We start from the raw sequence: 21,586 nt of genomic DNA on the forward strand, positions 1-21,586 counted from the left end.
CTACAACAAAAACACACATGCGCGCAATGTTTGAAGTTATAACAACCACTTAAACCACTTTAACATCTTCACTTCCTATTATCGACCTGGGAATTCCGCTGTCTTTCCCTGATGTATGTGCATGTGGAGTCACTGAAGCCTGACTCCGACACACCGAGCATTATTATTATTATTTATTTATTTATTTTTTTATAACGTAGCTGTCACTCACTCACTCCATCACCGTCGGCCACTTGACTTCATTATCACGCCGATGAGATAAAAAAAAAAAAAATGCCCCTCATGTTTGACTCTGCCCCAAATAAAGTGCCAACGGACACCATGACGTCACCGTCGGAGCAGTGAACTAAAACAATCAACCTCACTCCTCAATCTCCTCCTGCTCCTCTATCTCCTCCTGCTGCTGCTGCTGCTGCTGCTGCTCCCCCACCGACCGACCGAGCAACCGACCGACCGCACCGACCGCTTCATCCGTGGCGTCTACAGACCCCGGGCTCAGCTGACAGACGCCAGAGAGAGAGAGAGAGAGAGAGGAGCCGCCGCCGCCGCCGCATTGTGCTGCTGCCTTGTCTGTTTGTCTCCGTCACCTTTACTAGCGCAAAGCAAATCCAGCTCCGGTATCCAGCAGTTTAGTGGAGGAGGAAGAAGAGGAAGAAGAAGCAGAAGAAACAGAAGAAGTAGAAGTAGAATAAGAAGAAAGCAGCTTATAGCGGCTAGTGGTATCTTTTGTCCGACAGCCGACAGCAGCTCAGAGGCATGTCCGCTCAGCCCGGTGAGGAGCGAGGCTCGGAGGGGAAGTGGTTCGGGGACGACTACGAGAGGAACGGCCTGTACGGGAACACACCGACCCGGTTCGAGGAGCTACGCGAGGATTTAAAGCCGAGAGGCGGCAGCGGCGAGGCGGCGGACGACCTGGATCAACAATTTCATCCTTTTCAGGACTACGGGAAAAGGCCTCCCGTTGCTATGGAAACTGCATCCACAGGTAAGAAAAAAGAAAGAAAAAAGAAAAGCGGTCAGCGCTTTTGTCGCACTTTTAAGTCTCGTTATTTAACCGCTTTATTGCGTTTCAGCCACACTACTGTAGGTTTAAATTCCCGCTGTTAATAAGTCCCACTCAAAGTCGACTACATAATCATTTAAGTGCAAATAACAGACAGAGAGAGGCAGCCGAGTCCATTTGTCCCACATTGAGCAGCAACGACAGACGACCTGTTTGGCAGCCGAGTTCAAACTTCTGGGTTTGAAAACACAAAGATACGAGCGAGTAACTTCCACAGGGTGATAGTGAAGTAGCTGTCACAACAGTCTGAGGGTGCTGAGGGGGAAAATATAATGTTAGACATCTTCAAAGTGACTCAGGGTTTGACGAAAGCATCAGATATTACCCACTGTTCCCCCCCCCCCCCCCCCAACTGTGGTTGACGAGACTGGAGGGAGTCTGGAGGGATGGATGGCTCAGATGAGATGTAGCACGCAATAACAAATGGCCTGCTGAACTTTCAACGGCCTGTGAAGAGCTCCCACATGCAGCCCAGGATAAATTTGTCTTTTTGATATGAGGGAGTAGAGCGATGATAAACAGATCACAGGCCTCAGCCCAGTGGTAGTACCCATAGGTAGTGACTGGGTAAAACAACAACAATCCTACAGTTTAACGATAGAGACACTCTTAAAAAGTGAAGTAAAACGTTGCACGCATCTTGGAGGTTTTTAGGTCTATTTCGGTCTGATGATGATGATGTTTTTTTAACATTATGGGATGCTGGAGGCTGTGTTTTTGTGGGAACATCACGCAGACCTCAGTTCTAAGTCCGTCACTCTCCTCAGCACAGCTCGGCTCATGCTGCTATTTTTAATCCTGGAGAAACAGGGCTCACTACTCGCTTGGCGAGCAAAACTAGAGCCTTGCACTTTTCATTCACCAATTCACTGAAAAATTCATGAGACAGTGTTTGAAAAAAAAAAGAAAGAGAAAAAGAAAGAAATCGCTGCTTAGTTTCCTCTCTTAACTGCCAAGGCCTTTCTCATTTCACTGGCAAAAACTGGTCCAAAACAAGATATAATGTTATGTATGTTTATGTTAAGTGCAAGAGTGGTGTTGAATTTATGAATCTTTATGAAACAGAATTTGAAATAAAAGTAGAATTCAACTCAACCACCCAAATAAAATTAATGAAAGCTCAAAATGATTCTGTAAAATCTACGTATGTGGATTGATGCACTGGTTACTCAGTGTTTTACTGCACTTTTTAGAAAAAGTAAACAAAGCCCGTGGTCTACTTTCATAATAGTGCCAGACAAGCTCAGACTTGTGTAGGTGCGCACAGACAAGCGCGCACACACAGACTTTGTTTTGATTTCTAAAGGAGGAAAGAATAGCCGTCTCCTATTGTCGCGAGTGGCGAGTCCCGCTGAGCCGTGTCCATACCAGTGAAGTAAATCACTCTGTCACTTATGCTCTCGGTGGGAACAGTGCAGATCTCATCACATCTATCAGGGCAGAGTGGACAGTCTCCTCTTGACCCGACATGTTACAGTCTCCTCTGACACATTCATCTATCACTTTAATAATCCCCTCTGATGCACTTTGTCCTCCTCTGTTTTTAACCGATGCATCATCATAAAATGAAATTTAAACTTTCTGAACTTTAGGGCCAGAGAAGAAGTTTGATCTCTGAGCTGTTCAAACAGTGAAACAGAATCTCCTCAGGATGTCTAGAGTTGCCTCCCTAAGTAATCGATCCATGCCTGTCCCAAATCTTGTTCACAACAGAGATCTACCCACAGGATCCCTATAGTGCTGATTTCAGCTGTATTGAATTACCCAGAGGGCAGAAACCTTGGCCTCAAAATCACAGACAGCAAAGGGCAGGAGAGGTTTGTTTCTTTTAATACATATATTCACAAATTTCCCATCATCCTGTGGAGGTTTTGAGAGGCAGATTGCTGCATCATGACCAGGTCTGATGTGCTGTGAAAACCCCACAGTCGGGTTTGTTTCTAGCAGATGGTGTGTCTAATAGCCCTCCGCTGCTTTCTGGCGACGAGGAAAACAACTAAGTGCATGCTGTACACAAACAGTGACACCGCATTTTGACATACTTCTTAAAAAATAGAACAAGCTCTTTATAACACACATATTATTATAATGGTCACTTTGTAATGTGCAGACAAAGTGCACCAGTCATGACAAATGTTCTCCCACAGTCCAGTGCCAGATAGGTGGAGCCGACTCCCGTCTTTCTCCATTTCACCATATCATCCCTGACAAGGATGAGACAGCATATGTCTGGCTGGGCCCTTTCCATATCTTTCAGATAGAGAAAGCACTTAGTGGACTCAGCCGGACTGTATAAGCCACAGTGCATTTGTGCCTTTAGCTGGTGAGAGCTCTGCTCCTGTTCCCAGGGGGCCGAGCGGTGCTCGGTCTTTTCAGACTGGATGATAAAGATGCGAGATAATGCAGCGGAGGAAGAGGAGGAGGAGGAGGAGGAGGAGGTGGTGGGAGAGGGAAAGGGGCAGCTTAATGGCGAGAGAGGCAAGGCTGTGATGAGAAGGCCGATAGTTCAAATGCCCAGACAGTGAGGGAAAAACTGGGAACACAAAGACGTGTCCTTTCCTTAAAAGACTCAGTGTCTTCCTCTGACAAAGGCACTTAGATGTCAGTGGTCAGCAGAGCAGCTCCCGGGTGTGAGCTGCATTGTGGTTAAAAATGGGTTGTCCGGTATCTTAGATATTTAAATAATGCTTTGAGAGTGCACAATACAACCAGAACTTACCAGAACGGTTCGGGTCAAAGTGCCTGTCTTGTGTGCCACCTGCCAGGTTTACAATCTCATTCATCTTCATCTTCATCAATTAGCTAATGTTTATGTTTATTTTATTTGATATGGACAACACAAGTACATTGAGACTGTCCCAGTGGGTGTGTATAAGCACATGTGCTAATTTTCAACACCAGTCCATAGGCGGCTTTTCTAGTGCTAAGGGATAAAAGGTAAAAGCTGAACCCAAAAGGCTCCACTGGACGGGACATTAACAGTGCATTACTGCTGTCATTATATAATTTATTCATTATTTCACATGTCCTTTCATCCCCCTGTGTGTAGCATAAAAACAATTAAAAGGCTGCATGTGAAATATGATGCTCTGATTGCCTCAGTCCACCTCTCCAGCCTATGGGCATGAGTAATCCCTCAGCAGAGTATTGCGAAACTGCTCATGGGATTAGGGCTACTATCAGCAGAGGCACTTACAAACAGTGTAGTACAGCTGAATTTTCTGTGTGTAAGTTATTGTAGTCAACGCATGCACTGCACGTCCTCCTCCTGCCCTCATCTGTGCTCTTTTAATCCCAAATTCTGTCTGCACGATCAAAGTGAAACACCAGTCCAAAGTCACACTAAATTGACAGCTCTGACCCAAAGCAGACAGCTCGCCGACACTCAGTCTGGATCCTCCCACATCCTCTCCATTCATCCATAAATCTCTACCCAAGCAAGAAAAATAGGATCGATACAGTGGGAGACAGGTACTGTAGGTTCCACGGCTTCACAATCTGAATGGTGGACAGATTAGCTGTTATTTAAACGGCCTCTAGATTGATTTATCTCTGACAAAAGCTGCTGGAACAACAACATTTGTCCTGCGTGGCCTTCAGTGATTTTTTTTTCCAGAATGGTGGTACACTGACGATTCTTACAGTAATTGTACGTCCTCATTGTCTTGGATCAATGCAGCTCGGAGCAGTTGAGTACATCTGTTCTCCTATCGACCCCTGCTTGTAGTTTTGTTGAACCTCAGCTCCTGGTACAGACGCTCTTTGTGCGCTCCATTTTCTTCCTCTTTACTGACATCAAAGTGGGATAGCTACTGACTTGTATTCATGTGTTTGTTGAACCAAGGATATTGTAATCGATACATGATGAACATAAAAGTCATAACCAGAGCTTTTAAAGACAGAGACCACTACAACTGTAGTTAAACTGTGACAAACAAGTAAGGGATTTAATATTTAATACACTCAATATAGGAATTAAACATTATACAACTGGCCAGTGGAATAATACTGGTTCACCTCTGTTGTACAGAATGAACAAATACTAAAAGTTATTTATGAAATGAGTTTTATTGTTAGTGTCAGTTTGATTCTTATATATTAGATTGCCTATACGGGATAACTCTATATACAAGTACAGCGCAGTGCAAAGGTCTGATTTTACACTGAAATCCAACAATTCAAAAGCAGCATAACAACTTCTAATAATATATGTGGTAAACCAAGAGAGAGTATTTTACTCCCATCCATCCATTAGCTACACCACTTATCCTCACAGGGTCACAGAGGGTTGGGGGCATTGGGCTGGAGCCAAACCCGGCTGTCATTGGGTACACTAGACAGTTTATGTAATTCCATATACTCTGTATAATAACAAATTTATGTCAAAAGTTCAAACAAATTGTTCACTAAATAACAAAAAAATGACATGAGAAAATCCTGGTAAAGGGTTTTTTCTCATTACTAAAAGACAACTCCTTCATATATAATAATAAAGCTACAGTGCATCACTTGAGGTCAAAAGCACAGATGGCTTTGAAAGAAGAGCTCGGTGAGCATCTTGCCGGATTGGTTACCACAATGTCATGGAGTGAAAGAGTACTCTCGAAAGGCAACACCACAGAGGAGAGGGTCATGGATGGAGTAATGGAAACGCTACGGTGCTGTAGATTCACAGATGTTTAAGAAGTACAGTCGGTACACCACTGGGATGAATGACGACCTGTACTTGAACAATAACAACAACAACACACTGAAAGTGAATGTTCCTTTGAAAGTCAGTGCAATCTGTCGTTGTAACAGGCTGTGGAGCCAGCAGCATCACATGTTCGTTGTTCATTTTATTCCACATTGAAAAACTACAGTAGATGAGTAAGATAACATAAAGCTCGGTATCCCCTTAGTTTCAAAGTGGCAATACGCTCATTTTGCAACTCTTTTGATATTGTCTGTGCTCACATGTTTTTGTCTGTGGCCTGGTAATTAGGAGCCCATGCCTTGGCATAGCACAGATTGTCAGGCTGCATTAGTATCTGAGCTGCACTGGCTGTACAGAGGACAACAAAGAGACTGCTCCTTCTCAGCACATCCACCAGGACTTATTTATTTAACTGCACCATACTTTCAGTGACATGATTATGTTGTGTGGCTACAGTGTGAGCAGAAAATTCCTCTGTTGTCACGTCCAATCCCATCTGAGCGCAGCAAAGCATTTGCTCCAGCCCAGCGGGTTTTTTTTTCTTCTTTTTTCTCCCAGCATCTGGGGTGCTACGCCATATCAGCAGATTCAAAATACCCTCAGTTTCAACACACCAACTTTGTCAAGTATCTGCTCGGAGCAGCCTCCCTGGTGGCTGCTAAAGACAGGCATCTAGCCTCCTAATTGTTGCAGATGACTTATGCAACAACTGGTGAGTTCATCTGTGTTGTGATGTAGAATGGCTTGGGAAAAGAGAGAGGGGGTGCGCTGCCAGAGATCAACTCTCTTCACAGTTTTTAGTGGCTCTAAGTGCTTCCCACATCTGCGCAGTAGGTATTTGTCCTGTGAATCAGTGAGTGTTAGATTATGATGGTGTTGCCAGGGTGATGGCTGATGGTAGTACACTAAGAGGATTAAACATTGGTTTGCTTTAGTAGTACATCAAGGGCATTCATGTCACTGAACCAAACTGGGCTCAACAGCTGTGCCCATCTATTTTGCATACAGCTCCGATCCATAGGCAGTCGGGATTTTGATCTACGACTACGACGAGACAGTTTAGCCTATTAAATACAAAATAACCCGAAGCTCAACCCAATCTGAGCCAGATTTGCCTTTCTCTATGTCACGTCACCCCTCCTCCTAAGTCCCAGCACGGGTGTGTAGTCTTGCTGCCACTGTACTGCGGTATGATGTATTGTTAATGACCGAGGGCGCAGCAGTAGGAGGGACAGCAGAAGGAAAGGGTGGTAGGGCCTGTTAGAGGAAGCGGAGGGAGGGACGGGACGTCCTGACCTGTTGGGTCTGCTGTCAGTCAGCCCGCATCCTCCAGACCTAACCCTAAGGCTGCTATTTTAAATCTTCCCCCCTTATCCAGCCCAGCAGCTGGACCTGGCCTATTTATAGCACCACCGCTGCCCTGTGAGAAGCGCGGATAGATGGAGAACAGGAGGAGGAGCTCGGTTTGTGGAAGTGTAAACTCTGACTTGTAAACAGCACAACAGAGATCAGATCTTGAGTAGCGTGCGTTTCTGTGTTTTGGTGCTACAGTTCTGGTTGTTCTCGGCGCCGTGCGTGTTTGTTACTGGAGGCCAAAGACTCTAACTGGAAGTTGAACATGAAGTCAATAAATATAAATACTTCACTTGACCTTGACTCCTGACCCGATGGTTTAAAAATAACATTCCTATCACATCCCCGTCTTCCTGTTTTCACTAGCTGCCCTCATGTGTAATATGAGCGTCGCCGTCTATAATGTTTTCTCTGCAGCGCTGTTAGAAATTATTCATTGAGATGTTGTTGAGTGATATTTCACAGCCGAGCCCACACACATCTAAACTCCAACAACATCTGTCCTTTCTTTTAAATGTACTTTAACACAACATTAACACTGCAACTAGATATAATTGTGTTAGATTTGTGTGTGTGTTTGTGTGTGTGTCGAATAACAGCATGCTGTTAACATGCACTGTTTTAAAATATTTATTTTCTACATCCATCATTGAACAGCTTTATCAGCCTAGTCTAGCTGAATTTAAACCGTTTTCAGCTTCGGAGAGCCTAGACACCAGCTTGCACATAAAGTCTGCTCCCTCATATGTTGCGTATTTGTGTAAGTTATGTGTTCATTTTCATGACAGTTGTGCAACATGTCAAGGGAGGTTGCAGGATTAGTGATCACAGAGCAGAGATGTGACCACAGACCGCTCTTTGCCTGCGTGATTTAGAAGAACAGACTCTGGTTGTGGCACTGTGGTTTTTAGGGTCTGAACAACAATCCCCCTTTGTCCCGCGCCGGGTACAAGTACCCTCTGTTACTGCTGCCTCACTGATCTGCACAGCCGCGCTCCCAGTCTCACAGTGCCACAACCCCTCTCTCTGCCAGCAGCACTAGCTCAAGCGTAGCCTTGTTTAACTGGATGTTTTCATTAATCAAACTGCTCAGGCACAGGCTGATTTGATTTGATTGTGTGACACAGAGTGTTGCCGTTCTTCCTCATCCGTTTTTGTGCGCTTCTGTCCTCACTAAAGTTTTGGATCTCTCTCTCTCTCTCGCTCTCTCTCTCTGTCTCTCTCTCTGTCGGTCTTTGTAGATGACTCCATGTCTGGTCTATTCAGGAAGCCCATGACTGATGACGGCGATGTGTACACGTCCCTGCTGTCCAATCAGAGCTTCACATCCAGCCGGGAAGCCTCCTACCTGTCAGAAGATATGAAGCCCTCCTCCAAATCCCCCACTGGCTCGTCTGCCTTGGTCGACTTTTCCAGCGAGACCTTCGGCTCCGGCTTCAACACCAAGATGACTTCCGACCTGCTGGATGACATGCCCAAATCTCTGCTGGGCTCAGACAAGACAGAATCGTACAACTACATGGACATCAGCCACGGGGACGAGCGCCACGACCAGCACCAGGCGGCTCAGCACAGCCTGGTGGACACAAGCCCGGCTGGTCGCGACCTGCTGGGAAGCTACATGGACAAGAACCCTGGAAGAGACGAGGAGGATAAGGAAGAGGAGGAGGAGGAGGAGGAGGAGGAAGAGGAGGAGGATGAGAACCTCGGCTCGGCTCTGGGCTCCCACTCCTTCCCCTACGTGGAGGAGCCGTCTGATGAGGAGCTGTCGGACTACCGCTCCTACCGGAACCTGGGCGGCACCCCGCAGACCGCCAGCCCCGTGAAGATCACCCTGACCGAGTCCCAGCCGCTGCCGCCGCCGCCGGCCAAGACGGAGCCGCAGCAGCAGCAGCCTCCCCCTCCGGTCAGCGTGTCTGAGCGCGAGAACGTCCTCAGTGTGGGCTTGCAGGGGGTTCCCACGGTGACGCTATCAGAGCCCGAGGACGACAGCCCTGCTTCCACTCCTAATGCTTCACCAACACGTAGGTACAACACACACACACACACACACAGGCACAGGCAGGCGATATGAATAAAATCACTAATGACAGTTATATAACTAACATCAGCCACCACATATTACTGGTCGGACAGGAAACACAGTAAGTAAGGAAACACCTGTGTGCATTGAACTGAGTAAACATGAAGTCATCTGTTTTATGTAAGAGGGGACGTTGTGTCGTTTCCTCTCACAGAAGTCACTTTAATTTGAAGTTATCGGTGCAGATGTCTGGGTTTGTGATGTGAACGAGCTTTAACATTCCTCTGCTTTTTTTCCTTTTGTGAACAGAGAAAGATTTCCCCAGTCATGACATGTTCAAAGCTGAAGCAGCGAAGCCCGCAGCCTCCAAAGGTCCAGGCGCAAAGGCCGGCAGCAGGGAGCAGGACGGCAGCAGTGCAGAGTCTGGAGACTCAGAGATTGAGCTGGTGTCTGAGGAGCCTTCCAAGGCCAGCAGCAACCCGTTTGACCAGCCCCCCAAGAGCAAGGCCGCTTTCAGCCAGCCTAACAACCCCTTTGACAATCCCCCGGTCGCCAAGGGTGGTTTTGGCCCGGCCGGCAACCACGCTCCGCCCACGGCCTACAGCATTCTGAGAGAAGAGAGAGAGGCCGAGCTCGACAGTGATCTCTTCATCGAGTCTGCATCAGAAGAGAGTCCGAAGAGAGAGCAGGGCGCCGGTGGCCCCAAACCGGGAGTCGGTGGCGCTCCCTCTCCCCTGGTTCCCAGCGTCGTCCCTCCCCCTCCCCGCAGCAGCACGACTGAGGCGGCAGCGCCAGAGCCGCCGGTCACAGAAAAGGTCAAGACCCCGCCGGTGAAAATCGAAGAGGACCGTCCCAGCAAACCCAAGCCCCCCACTGCCACCGTGCCCCCAGAGGTACGACTGGAGAAGCCCCCTCAGGACGACATGCACATGCACACCGAGGAGGGCAAAGAAGAGCTGGGAAAACCTGCGACATCAATGTTTCTGCCGGGCTTCAACAAACAGAAAGGTTAGTCCCGACCTCGGACACTGACTGTCTCTTTTACCAAGAGCTCGGTGTTTTTCCGAGGGATACGTAGCTCCTGTCTGCACAAAAATGTTAGAATAAACATGTCTGTAATCTGTTTATCATAGCTGTGGCTTCACTTTGGCTGATCAACTATTATGAGAAAGAAAAGCTCTCAGGGTCAGTGAGGTCAGCTGGTGCAAGAGGTAGTGTTGAGTCTGATGACGTGTCTTCATGTCCAGGGGAAAGAGACATATATCTTCATTTGTGTTTGAACTGTTACCCATCACATTTAGGCGTTTAGAGATCAGACTTCATACAGTATTTCTAGTCGTATTACTACCGCTCTACTTGTGTTTGTTTACCTCCTGTTGCTACCTGCGTGGTGTGCTGTTGTACTGTTTTGTTGACAAGGCTGGGAAAGTAAAAAGGATTGCTGGGAGAGATGGGATGTTCCACTGAGCGTGTACCTCTGTGCCAAGAGTGGGTGGGACGTGTCTGTGTTGAGCTTTGTTGAGGTCTGCTTCCCCCTGGTGGTAGGTGAGAGAAGAAAGAAAAATATTAGAGCGAGGATGCACTGAGTCACATTTGTGGGAATGCAATGCATGATGTCTGAAACTCTAAAGGTGTGCGGTCGACCCCATGCTGTTACAAACATTTATCTCTGTTTTCAGTGGAGAACAGCACAAAGTATAAAACACAAATGCAAATATTGAGGGGGGAAAAAACAAAAATCTCTGAGCATCTTGACAGAATCCAGCTCCTTACATCACGCTGACATTTTGTGATTAGATAAGACAGGCCAGCCAGTTGCAGTCAGCATGAGTTAATGCAGTCTAAGCTAGTAGCTATTGGCTGCTCCCTCTGTCCTTGCACACAGTGGGTTTACATAATCTTATGATGTCAAAACTGGGGCATACTCCTACTTTAGGGGCTTTGAAGGCTACCTCTTAAAATCTACAAAAAGCCACTACTAATGAAGTGACATCTGAATGAGTGGTGTTGATTACTATGGCTGCTCTGTGGCCTCCAAAGACAGGTGCATACGTTTCCCAAAACTTCCTCTGTGTGTGTGTGTGTGTGTGTGTGTGATGCCGGTTAGACAGAGTGTGACTTTTGAGCCAGACATCCGTGTGTAAATGTATACATCTTTACAGTCTGAGCTGACGTAGCGCTATCTGATGTAGGCTCCTCTTGTTTTGTTTACTCAACGTGTGAGAAGGTTCTGGAAAAACTAAAAAAAAAAAACAGGTCACATGTGCTTTTTTTCTCCGCCACTAGAGGACGCAATGCACCTTTGTCATCGCTGCTCCTATAAAGAGATGGCAGATATTGTTTTCATCAGGCAATGCACTTCCACACCAGTTACCATAGCAACAGTGATGGGGGAGCATGTTCGTTCTTCTTCTTCTTCCCCCCCACCACCCCCCTTTTCCTTTTGGTTGATATTGGCAAGTCTGTCAGTCTGCGGTGAGCAGAAGGTGTGAGGTGTGGCGGTCTGCGGGGGTGTGAGAGGGAGTGGGGGGGGGGACAAGACTCACAGCTTTGATGGGATCGAACGATGACGTTAGCTCCAATCTATAAAGGAATTGTTCTCTGCTCAGTGCTGACACCACAGTGACTGTGCCGTTTTCTTTATGCAGTTAGCTCGGAGATACAGCATCTCTCAGCCGGTCCAGGGTCAGGATTTGCATTCTCAAGTATATTCTAGGGAGGAAATCATAAAGCACAAACACGTCCTGAAGGCACAAACCGAGGAGCATTGTGCTGTAATGCACAGCGTCTCTCCTTGTGAATTATTAAAGTACGAGCACTTTACCTCCTCATTTATCAATAGCTGTAGTGGAAACGGCTATTTCAAGACCTTAAATATTAGTATGTGCAAATAAAGAAAGCTGGATGTTTGCCACATTTTCCCATCGCAACATCATGGTCTCAACTAGTTAATCCATAACCAGCTTGCAGGAAACACCTACTGCATCCGGCAAGTGTGCAACATGACATCACACTTTTGAAAATGCTGTTTTTCTTTTTTTTTTCTTACTAATAATTTGTTGCCAGTGTTACATATTATATTACACCAAATATATGGATTGTTTCCCACATTGAATAAACCCAACCAGCTACAAGGGAAGTCGCACTGTAGATCAAATGTTACAAAGCAGCCGCCGGCTTTGACGTCTCATCAGTGGGATGGATGCGGGATATGTGGGGTAACCCTCCCACCGCTTGTACCCCCCCCCACTGATACTAGTGTGTTTTGAGGCTGTCGGTGCTTTTATTGTGAAAACTAGTCTACCTTCCCTTTCAAGAGAAAAAGCTTAGCCTCTGATGTTCACCCCCCCTCCCTCAGTCTCACCCCCCAGGCTCTTAATCATTGCATGGATGGTTTGCTGCAGCAGCAACTGTGGTGTGGTGTTTACAATTTGACCCCCCCTCCCCACCACCCCCCACCCCCCATCCCAACCCAACCTCCCCCCCTCCCCCCCCAGCACACACAGACATACACATACGCACTTTCCCTGCTCTTTCTCTTCCATCCAGCGCCGCTCCACAGCATCAGTCTGTGTGCTCCGCGAGCCGGCAGCACCTTGGAAACCTTTTTCCTCCCTCCCTCCCTTTTCCTCCCTCTCTTGTCATCTCAGCCTCTCTCTCTCCTGTATCCTTTTTTTTTTTCGACCATTCATGCCTTTCTGGGGATGAGTGAGTGAGACGGTGCGACCGAAGAAGGGAGACAAAAGAAGAAAACGGAGACCGTAAAGAGAAAGACAGAGAGAGCAGGGACATAACTGATCACCAGCATGCAGGCCACTGCAGACGTGACCAAGAAGGAAAGCTCCTGGAGCGGCTGGAAGGGCCAGGGTACTGACGTGTTTACTGTGATGATTTTACCCATCAATTGTCTGTGTTTTGTGGCTGTGAGAGACGGACTGTTACCTCTGCATGTAGGTTGAATATTCATGAAACTAGAGCTGTGTAGTCTTCAATGTGCGTGCGTGTGTGTGTGTGCTTTCCATTTGTCATTTAATTATATTTGTTGTGTGTTGAGGAATCAAATAACTGTGTTTACCTGCAACCCCCGTTCACATGGACACGCCCTGATGACAGATCCCCTCTGCTGCATGTGTGTGTGTCTGGAAAAAAAAACAAAGAGGAGAGGGGGTGAGAGACGCTGGTGGGTGTTTTAGACAATAAGTTGACACACAGCAGCATGCTGGGAGCCGTCTGTTTTGGGCGCACGTTAATATGGATGCCAGTGTTGTGGACCAAGGCGTGTCATTGTTATCGCCCCCCTCCCCACCCACACTTTTGCAACCGTGCAATGGAGCTGGTTTTATATGGCGTATGCTCTGTTTTTGTGTAATGAGGCAGTCGGAGCATCCGGACGGCACTGACAGACTGTCTCCATGGTAACCAGGGCACACCCATCCTGATTACATCAGCCCTATCTCCTCGGCTGCCATGGCGCCTTGCAGAGACTGGGCCAGAGCAGAGTATCCTCCGTCTGTCTGTTTCCATAGCATGCGGGGCTCGTGGACGGGGCCAGGAGAGAAAATGGCGCCGCTTCCTACACGCTGCTCGTGGTTTATTGTCTGCCATCTTCTTAGGGTTTAGAAATGAAATAGCACAGTCCTCTAACTGTATCCCAACAGAGACAGAAATTGATCGCGGATGTATAGCTTTGTAAAAATACCTCAATAACAAACCAGCAGATGTCATTATTCTGCTGAGTCATTATCCATTTAATTTTGACTGAACGAGTGTCGACACAGTGTAACGCGATATCCGCCTATCCGATGAGATCTGTCCACAACATTAAGAACATCACATTAAGATGACACTGTCAGCACAGCGAGGGATGACATTGAACAGACTCACTTGAGAGGCTGTACACCACCTTGAAGCTATAGGCGATTTTTGTTTAGTCATCGCTGCTGCATATGCACAGGGCTGACTCACTGTCACCAAACCTCTCAGGACTTATCAACAATGATGCAAACGTTTCTAGAAGCATGTATGGCTTGTTTGAAACAAATCACACTGACAGGAACTCAGGATGACAAACAGTAGCCAGCAGGTTTTCCTAATTCATTCTCTGCTGTGTTTATTAATATTAAGTCATATGGGACTTCATACTGTGCTGTACAATACAATAATTTATAGTTACATGTTTCATTTAGTAGTTTATCAAAAACATGAACACAAAAAACTCCCTGCTGTGTTGTGTCGTATACTAGCGGTGTATACAACAAGAAGGGTTTCACAGCAGAGGTGTCACTCAGACAGTCAAACTTTAGAGGAATAGTTCAGGATTGTATTAACATAATATTAACTATGGTGGTGGTATTATTATTATCACTGCTAAAGATTTTGAAGCATGCATAAAAGTATTCAAATGATGGACAGTCAAAACTGTTTAGTGCTGTTGGTTTTGTTACGTTTGCTGCCATTTAATTCTCATTATTTGCAGCGATGTTGTTTGTTTGCAGACCTGGCAAATGATAATCAAGTGACCGTCCATCTCCATCCGTCCTTTGGCTGCGCCACCTATCCATGCATCGTCATGGGGAGCTGGAGCCAATCCCAGGCGACATGGGGTGCGGGTGGGGTACACTCAGGACAGGTTGCCAGTCTATCACAGGGCCACACACACAGACAAACAACACACACGCACATTTTCTCACCTATGGGCAATTTAGAGAGTCACCAATCAACTAAATGTGCATGTGTCTGGACTGTGGGAGAAAGCTGAGAACCTGGAGAGACCCCACACAGGAGGGAAACAATACAAACTCCACCCAGAAACATTGGGACTCAAACCCAAAACCCCCTTGTTGAGAGGTGACAGTGCACCACTGCATGACTGTGCAATCTTAACTATTTCTTTAACAACTCATTAGATAATAGGCTTTATGCCCAGCTCCACTACTTCCTGGATTTAAACCAGCTCCTTTATTTCCTGTCTTACATTATAACTGATTAATCCAGGTGACTGACCTCACAACAATGGCCAGACAAACCTGGATTAATCAGTTTGTCCAATATTGTAACACAGGAAACAAAGGAGCTGGCTTAAGTTCAGTTACGTCGTGGAGCTGGGCATAAAGCCCATCGTATCCATCATGACAACACCCAGGTCTGAAGTTATCAGGGCCAGAGTTTGGGTCACTGCAGCCCAAGTCCTTGACCCTCGGCCGTCAGAGACTGTTGGCAGGAGAAGGGCCTTTGCATGTTTGCTCACTCTGGCTGACGGCTTGTTTGAGGCCACAAGGATGTCTTCAGTGATTTAATGAGGTCAGGCTAAACTAGTTTCACTACAGAAAAGGGGGAGGGGGAATCGCATCATTGTCACTGGTGCTGCTAATCATTTGCTCTGGTTTTTGCTCAAAGTGTATGAGTTGAATATTAGAGGAGAGAGTCAAAACAAGCAGGACTCAACAGGCGGTGTGTGTTTGGACTTGTGCTGTGCCCTGATTCACCTCCCTGTGTGTGTACAGGACGGCACATGGGACAAGGATTTAAATTCTGAGGAGCCGGAGATGAAACTATCATTCATGATATTGAGTTTTTGTGTTGTCAAAACGTATTGGATTTTCTATATACCGAGTCACGCCTTATTATGAATATTAGGCTTAGGTTTTAATCACATGTAGATAATTGAAATTTAGAATATTTCTAATTTAGCACACAGTTTAAACACATTAGCAGCTTCAATGTTTTTCCCAGTCAGAAATGCGACTCATATTTCTTTCTTTAGCCCTTCGTCTGCCCTCTTTTCATTTGTTGACGGACTCGACAACTAACAGGCCTTGTGTTAAACCTCCCATTGTCCCTTTGTGCTCCACAATAAAGGGAGTGGCAGCCTTCATGTGTGTAGAGACACATTATGTGTCGCCGATTCCCCAGATTCAGAGCAAATGAATCTCTCTCTGTTCCCAAAGGAACGCTCCTCGCCCTCCCTCTTCCTCATCTCGGCCCCTCCCTTCCTCCCGCTCTCCATCTCTCAGTGAGTGGCGGGGAGAAAATGGAGCACGGTAACTATGGTAACTGCATCAGGCAGGTGCTCAGGCAGCTCCTTGCCGCCGAAGCATTTTAATTTAATGGAGGAGCAAGAACATGGCTACAGCCTGTCGGGTGGTTTTAAGCATTTTATCTTACACAATCACAATTTTAGTCGTCTCATCTGCAGCTGCTGTGTCACATGATGCAATTCTTACACAAAAGGAGACACTGTTTTTTGTCTTCTTCTCCATTTTTGATACAATGACTTTTACATTAGCCGCTGCTTGGCCGTCTTTGTTACATGTCAGCGGGGCTACGCTTAAAAGTCTGAGCATAAAAGGGCTCAGAGACAGCGTGTGTGTGTGTGTGTGTGTTGGATTGCAATGTGGTTCTTTGGCAACCGCACCCCACAGACGTCCCCCCTCCCTCCCTCCCACCGTCCTCCTCCCCTCCCTCCCCCCAGCTCAGGCGGATGCTGATTTGCTGGTGTGGCTGCGGCCCCTCCCCTCCTGTGCAGGGGGGACTCCCCCTCCACTGCTCTCCTTTTGTCCGTGGATAAAGCAGCTGCCTCTTTCCCTGTTCAGCCATGGGAGCCGCAGGTCAGTACACACTTCCACTGCACTAGCTAAAGCTTTTTCAGTCTCGCGTGCAGTCTGCCACTGTGCAGCACATCACATCGGCGCCTGTTGCCGGTCAACACCTGTCTGTCTGTCTCTGGCAGAGCTGTCTGTTGTTGATGCGTCGGTGTGTTGCTACAGTTGCTGTGTGTGCTACCTGTGCCATGTCTATGTGTGTGTGTGTGTGTGTGTGTGTGTGTGTGTGTGTGTGAGAGCATCTCCATTCAAATCAGTAGGCACATAGACAGTCTGTCAGTAGTGGCATTAACAATGGCTTCTGTTGGGGAGTGGTGTTTGTGTAGCAGCTTGGGCACATGGACCCTGATGTCACCGTTTTCTGAATGAGTAGTGTATTTGGATTTGGTTTGGCAGCGGTGCGACAGATAGACACTGTAAGTCACTGCTGGTTACTGATAGGAGAAGACAGAGGATGCATGTTGTTTTATAGGATAGTAGCAGCGAGCCTGACAGAGACTCACTTGGTCACAATGGCTCTTCTTTCACCACCCAGGTTTAGCCTGCCTTTTTGGCATCCACAGATGCCTTTTAGTGGAGAGTAAAGATGGCCGTCATCACTATGCTGCTCACAGCTCCACGGCTAAAATTAGAGCAGGCAGGCGGACAGCTCGGAGAGGAAGAGTAAGTCACCCAAGAGACCACAGCAGCAGCAGCAGCAGCTCCCTCTTCTTTGCCGGCTCTAAACTTTACATTAACGTGCCGGGGCCTCTCGCCTCTCGCCGCCTCCCTACATGGCACCAAAGACCAGACCAGGTGTTGGCACCAACAGATGAATGGTAAAGCCGAGCGAGCAGCAGCAGCGGTGGTGGTTGTGGGGGTGGCAGCTGGTTCAGCAGAGGTGAAAACAAGCAGCCGGCAGTTCTCATGGAAACGGGCCCATGTTTTCAGCTGACACAGGCGACTGCCAGAGGAGGACCATGTCGGCCGCTGGAGTTGTAATGGTACACTGGGCTAATCCTCAGTTATCACTTCTCTGTCATCTTTGCTAGTGGCTTTGAATTACAGGCCCCAGCAAACTAAGAACTTACAGAAGAGAGGGGGAAGAAGACGTACTGTACGAGCGCCTGCAGCCATGTTGGTGTTGTATCTATGTATCCACCGGCTGCTGTGAGGGTGGCAATTCACTGCGTTGATGAAAGGCTGCATTAAAGCATCGTCATCCTTCATCACTGACCACAGAACTGCTTGTCTGGCCAGGTCACATTGAACCGTTATCTGTGAACTGCTGATAGTGCCACTGTTTTTTTCTGCTGCTGCCTTCACAGAGCTATAGGTCAATCATTAATTCAGCTCTGTAAGCAGCGTGTGCAGGTGTACCCGGAGTGTAATGTGTCTGTTTGTATGTATGTTTGTATACGTATGAGACCGGACCAGCTGCTGCTGCTGCTGATGATGATAAGAAACTTGAGAATGAGGCAACACAGACTCTGGAGAGTCACTCAACAAGTGAGAGTCGGGGCATTATCTCCTGCTCCATATATAGGGGGGTAAAGAAACTGAACTGGCGAATCATCACTCGGACACCTTCACCCCCCCACCTCGCGGCTCGACAGCTCTACGTCCGACCTACTGAGAAAGCTAGGTTAGGCAGCTGGGTTAAATAAAACAGGATCACGTGACAGCCAGGATCTCTCTGAGGACGTTTGGGTTGTGAACAGCTTCCAGTTATTTGACCCAAATGTGTGGTGCGTAGTGCGCAGCGGCGGTCGGTCTAATCCACTTTTTGAAAAGCTGTGGGATGCCCAGAGAGCGAGCGAGAGACGTCAGGTTAATGCTGGTTGTGGGTCCTAACCCTACTTGTCCTTGTTCTGTCCTTCTCTCCCCACCACCTCCCCCCTCCTCAGCGATTGACCTGCTCTACTGGAGGAATGTGAAGCAGTCTGGAGCCGTGTTCAGCAGCGTGCTCCTGCTCCTCTTCTCCCTGACCCAGTTCAGCGTGGTCAGCGTCGGAGCCTACTTAGCCCTGGCAGCCCTCTCCGCCACCATCAGCTTCAGGATCTACAAGTCTGTGCTGCAAGCCGTGCAGAAGACCGATGAGGGGCATCCTTTCAAGTGAGTTCAACTGATCCGACGCCTTTTGATGAGCGAGACTGTGGGTTTTCATTCAGACGTCTACACATATATACATCCGTTTGTGTTGTTTGTGTTCTTCCCAAGCAGAGCCTACCTGGAGATGGAGATCGCTCTGTCCCAGGACCAGATCAGTAAATATGCCGACAAAATCCTGCTGTACACCAACACATGTATGAAGGAGCTCCGCAGGCTGTTCCTCGTCCAGGATCTGGTTGACTCCTTGAAGGTTTGCAACGCGCTCTCGTACCTTCAAAACAAAACAAACCAATCATGAATACACCAACACACACACACGCGCAAAAGCTGCTGTATTAAATAAAACATATCATGTCTGTGTGTGTGTTTCAGTTTGCTGTTCTGATGTGGCTGCTGACCTATGTGGGCGCTCTCTTCAACGGCCTGACACTGCTCATCCTAGGTGAGGTCATCTCGACTCGTTGCGTCTCCCACTCACCCTGCAACACTTCCAAACGCAGCGGTTGACTCACACACTCCGGCATTTCAGCCTGTTTTTAAAGACTTGATGAACACAATACACATAAAAGAACTCTTGTTATATCATCATACGTGTTATTAATAAGAAGAGCATTGAGTCCCTTTTCGCTGAGCTACATTTAATTATTAGATGTGTCTGCTTCACTGCCGTACAGTATTCTGTTTACTTTTCCAGTTTACCTTAGATAAGTGCGGTGGTTTGGGGCCCTGCTGACACAAATGTTCCTGTTTTAACATATTCCCACTCTGTCTGAATACTAATACACACTTCTCTCCCTGTGCCTCTGCAGCTGTGGTCTCCATGTTCACCATGCCTGTGGTCTATGAGAAACACCAGGTGGGAATATTTGAGTTTTAATTTTTTTTCCCTTTTTTTTTTTTTTTTTTACAGTGGAACCTGCTTTGGAAAACATTGTTGTATTTACACCTGACATTTTCTCCTTGTTTTCAGGCACAGATTGATCAATATGTGGGACTAATACGGACCCAGGTCAACTCTGTGGTGGGGAAGTGAGTGTTTGTCATTTTGTCATCAAGACTTTTTTTTGTTCAAAGGTCAGTTAAAATGTATGGACAGACATAGTTAACAAAGGCCAAGCAAGACTTAAAACCTTTTCACATACACAGTGCGAGTTTTTACAGAGCACTTTGTCCATAGTCTGACAAAAATATCTCTAGTTTCTCAATGTTGCAGCACTTGTATCACCTATGCTACAACACTCTTTCATTCATGTCACAACCAGATATACTGTATGAAAAAGGATAAAGAGTCAAGACATCTGCTTTCAGGAAAGGGAAATCTCTCTGACTGAAATGGACTTTATATTCACTGGCTTTGTCTGAACCCTGAAAACTCAAGAGTAGCGTTTCTGCAGGGTCATCTGATGCCAAAGCAGCCTGCAGTTTTTTGGAATGACCACAGACTTTTCCAATTTTAGTCAAACTTGACTCGTTGGTTTTATGGACTCCCATAAAAAGACAGAATAGAAAAACAGCAGGTGCTTTCCTCCCTGACAACGAAGCAGAACAGGCAGAAGTTAATCTAGAGTAAATATCTCGGTCTTATCTCGGACACTCGGTATTAAAACTTGTTTTTTCTGCGCAGGATCCAGGCCAAGATCCCCGGGGCCAAGAGGAAGGAGGAGTAGACCTGTCTGTCTCACCGTGAAGCTGACGGTCCAGTCCAGCTCAGAGTCAGGCAGCTCGGTCGCTGTTGAAGAGCCTGGTTGTCATCTGTGGGGCGTAGTGCTATGTCATTTTGGTGTTCTCTAAAAGCATCCACTGGAGAAGCCTTCACCCTGTCTATAGCAGTCTAAAAACACTAACACACACAGTCACACGTACATAATCTTGTTTCTAGGTAGACAAGTACACAACTCAAAACAAAACAAAAAAAAAGAAAACTGACTTTTTTTGTGTTGCTTATTATAAAAGTGCATGAAGTCGAGCCTTGGGTAAATAATATTTGATATCTTTTGTGCAGTTTTTAAAATCACGCTACATTTTGCTTTGCAGTGCTTACCACAAACTGTATGGTTCGGCACAAAAAAGCTAAAATGCCCACAGACGTGCTCTGCTGCCAATGTTAAATACTGCTTCATGTTTCTGAGTTAGCAGTTGGGGCTTCTCTCAGTATATGTCAATATATATAAATATCAAAATGATTTCCTTTTGGTGTTTCCAAGCACAAAATAATTTAAAAGTATGCGTCTTAGATGTGGTAATTGTAGGGTTTTTGCTTTTGTATAACCATAAGGAACAATACACACGCTCATGTTTTAGGTACTGTTGTACAACTACTATGAAGACAAGGAGTATCTGGTGATATTTAGCTTGTTTGAATAACTGTCCAACTTTGTACTATGTTCAACTATACTCTGTAGTTCTTTAGACCCTGGACTCTTTAACTATTTGCACTTCCAGTATGTATTTAATTACAAGAATAAGAAAAATAAATGTACCTTGATGTATAACATCTCCTCAGCCACCTCACTGTCGAGTTCACATTCATGAGACGGGGCGACTTCAGGTTGGTGAAGATGAGACTGTGTGACACCACAGCTAAGTTTGAGGTGATAACACTTTAGATGGAAGACTTGGAATTAGCTATAAATAGAAGCCAATGAATTTTGGCACAGGCACACCTCTAGTTGTAGGAGCTTAGAGAGAGAGAGTGTGTGTGTGTGTGTGTGTGTGTGTGTGTGTGTGTGTGTGTGTGTGTGTGTGTGTGTGTGTGTGTG

At 46.6% G+C, this 21,586-nt stretch overlaps 1 protein-coding gene across 3 annotated transcripts; it reads left to right on the forward strand.

Annotated features, from left to right (window-relative positions):
• The first annotated feature begins 741 nt into the window (after window positions 1-741).
• On the forward strand, window positions 742-21,333 carry rtn1a (reticulon 1a). 3 transcript variants are annotated; one of them, XM_083998624.1, is made up of 9 exons: window positions 742-985; window positions 8,354-9,136; window positions 9,445-10,143; window positions 18,623-18,830; window positions 18,939-19,077; window positions 19,200-19,269; window positions 19,637-19,683; window positions 19,798-19,856; window positions 20,452-21,333. In XM_083998624.1, the coding sequence occupies exons 1-9, from the start codon at window positions 757-759 to the stop codon at window positions 20,492-20,494; spliced, it is 2,277 nt and encodes a 758-aa protein (XP_083854750.1). In that variant the 5' UTR covers window positions 742-756; the 3' UTR covers window positions 20,495-21,333. The 3 variants fall into 3 exon arrangements, with proteins under 3 accessions (XP_083854750.1, XP_083854751.1, XP_083854752.1); XM_083998625.1 differs by lacking the exons at window positions 742-985; window positions 8,354-9,136; window positions 9,445-10,143 and adding an exon at window positions 16,667-16,742; XM_083998626.1 differs by lacking the exons at window positions 742-985; window positions 8,354-9,136; window positions 9,445-10,143 and adding an exon at window positions 18,439-18,463.
• The last annotated feature ends 253 nt before the right edge of the window (window positions 21,334-21,586 follow it).

This window comes from Trachurus trachurus, assembly GCF_905171665.1.
Source record: "Trachurus trachurus genome assembly, chromosome: 22".
In the NCBI taxonomy this organism is placed as follows: Eukaryota; Metazoa; Chordata; class Actinopteri; order Carangiformes; family Carangidae; genus Trachurus; species Trachurus trachurus.

Bases quoted from the DNA above. Each gene is read 5' to 3' on its own strand.
- rtn1a (XM_083998624.1), top strand. From the start codon at position 757: ATGTCCGCTCAGCCCGGTGAGGAGCGAGGCTCGGAGGGGAAGTGGTTC. The intron at 9,137-9,444 runs GTAGGTACAACA...TTTTGTGAACAG, and splicing joins TCCTAATGCTTCACCAACAC to AGAAAGATTTCCCCAGTCAT. The intron at 19,857-20,451 runs GTGAGTGTTTGT...TTTTCTGCGCAG, and splicing joins GTCAACTCTGTGGTGGGGAA to GATCCAGGCCAAGATCCCCG.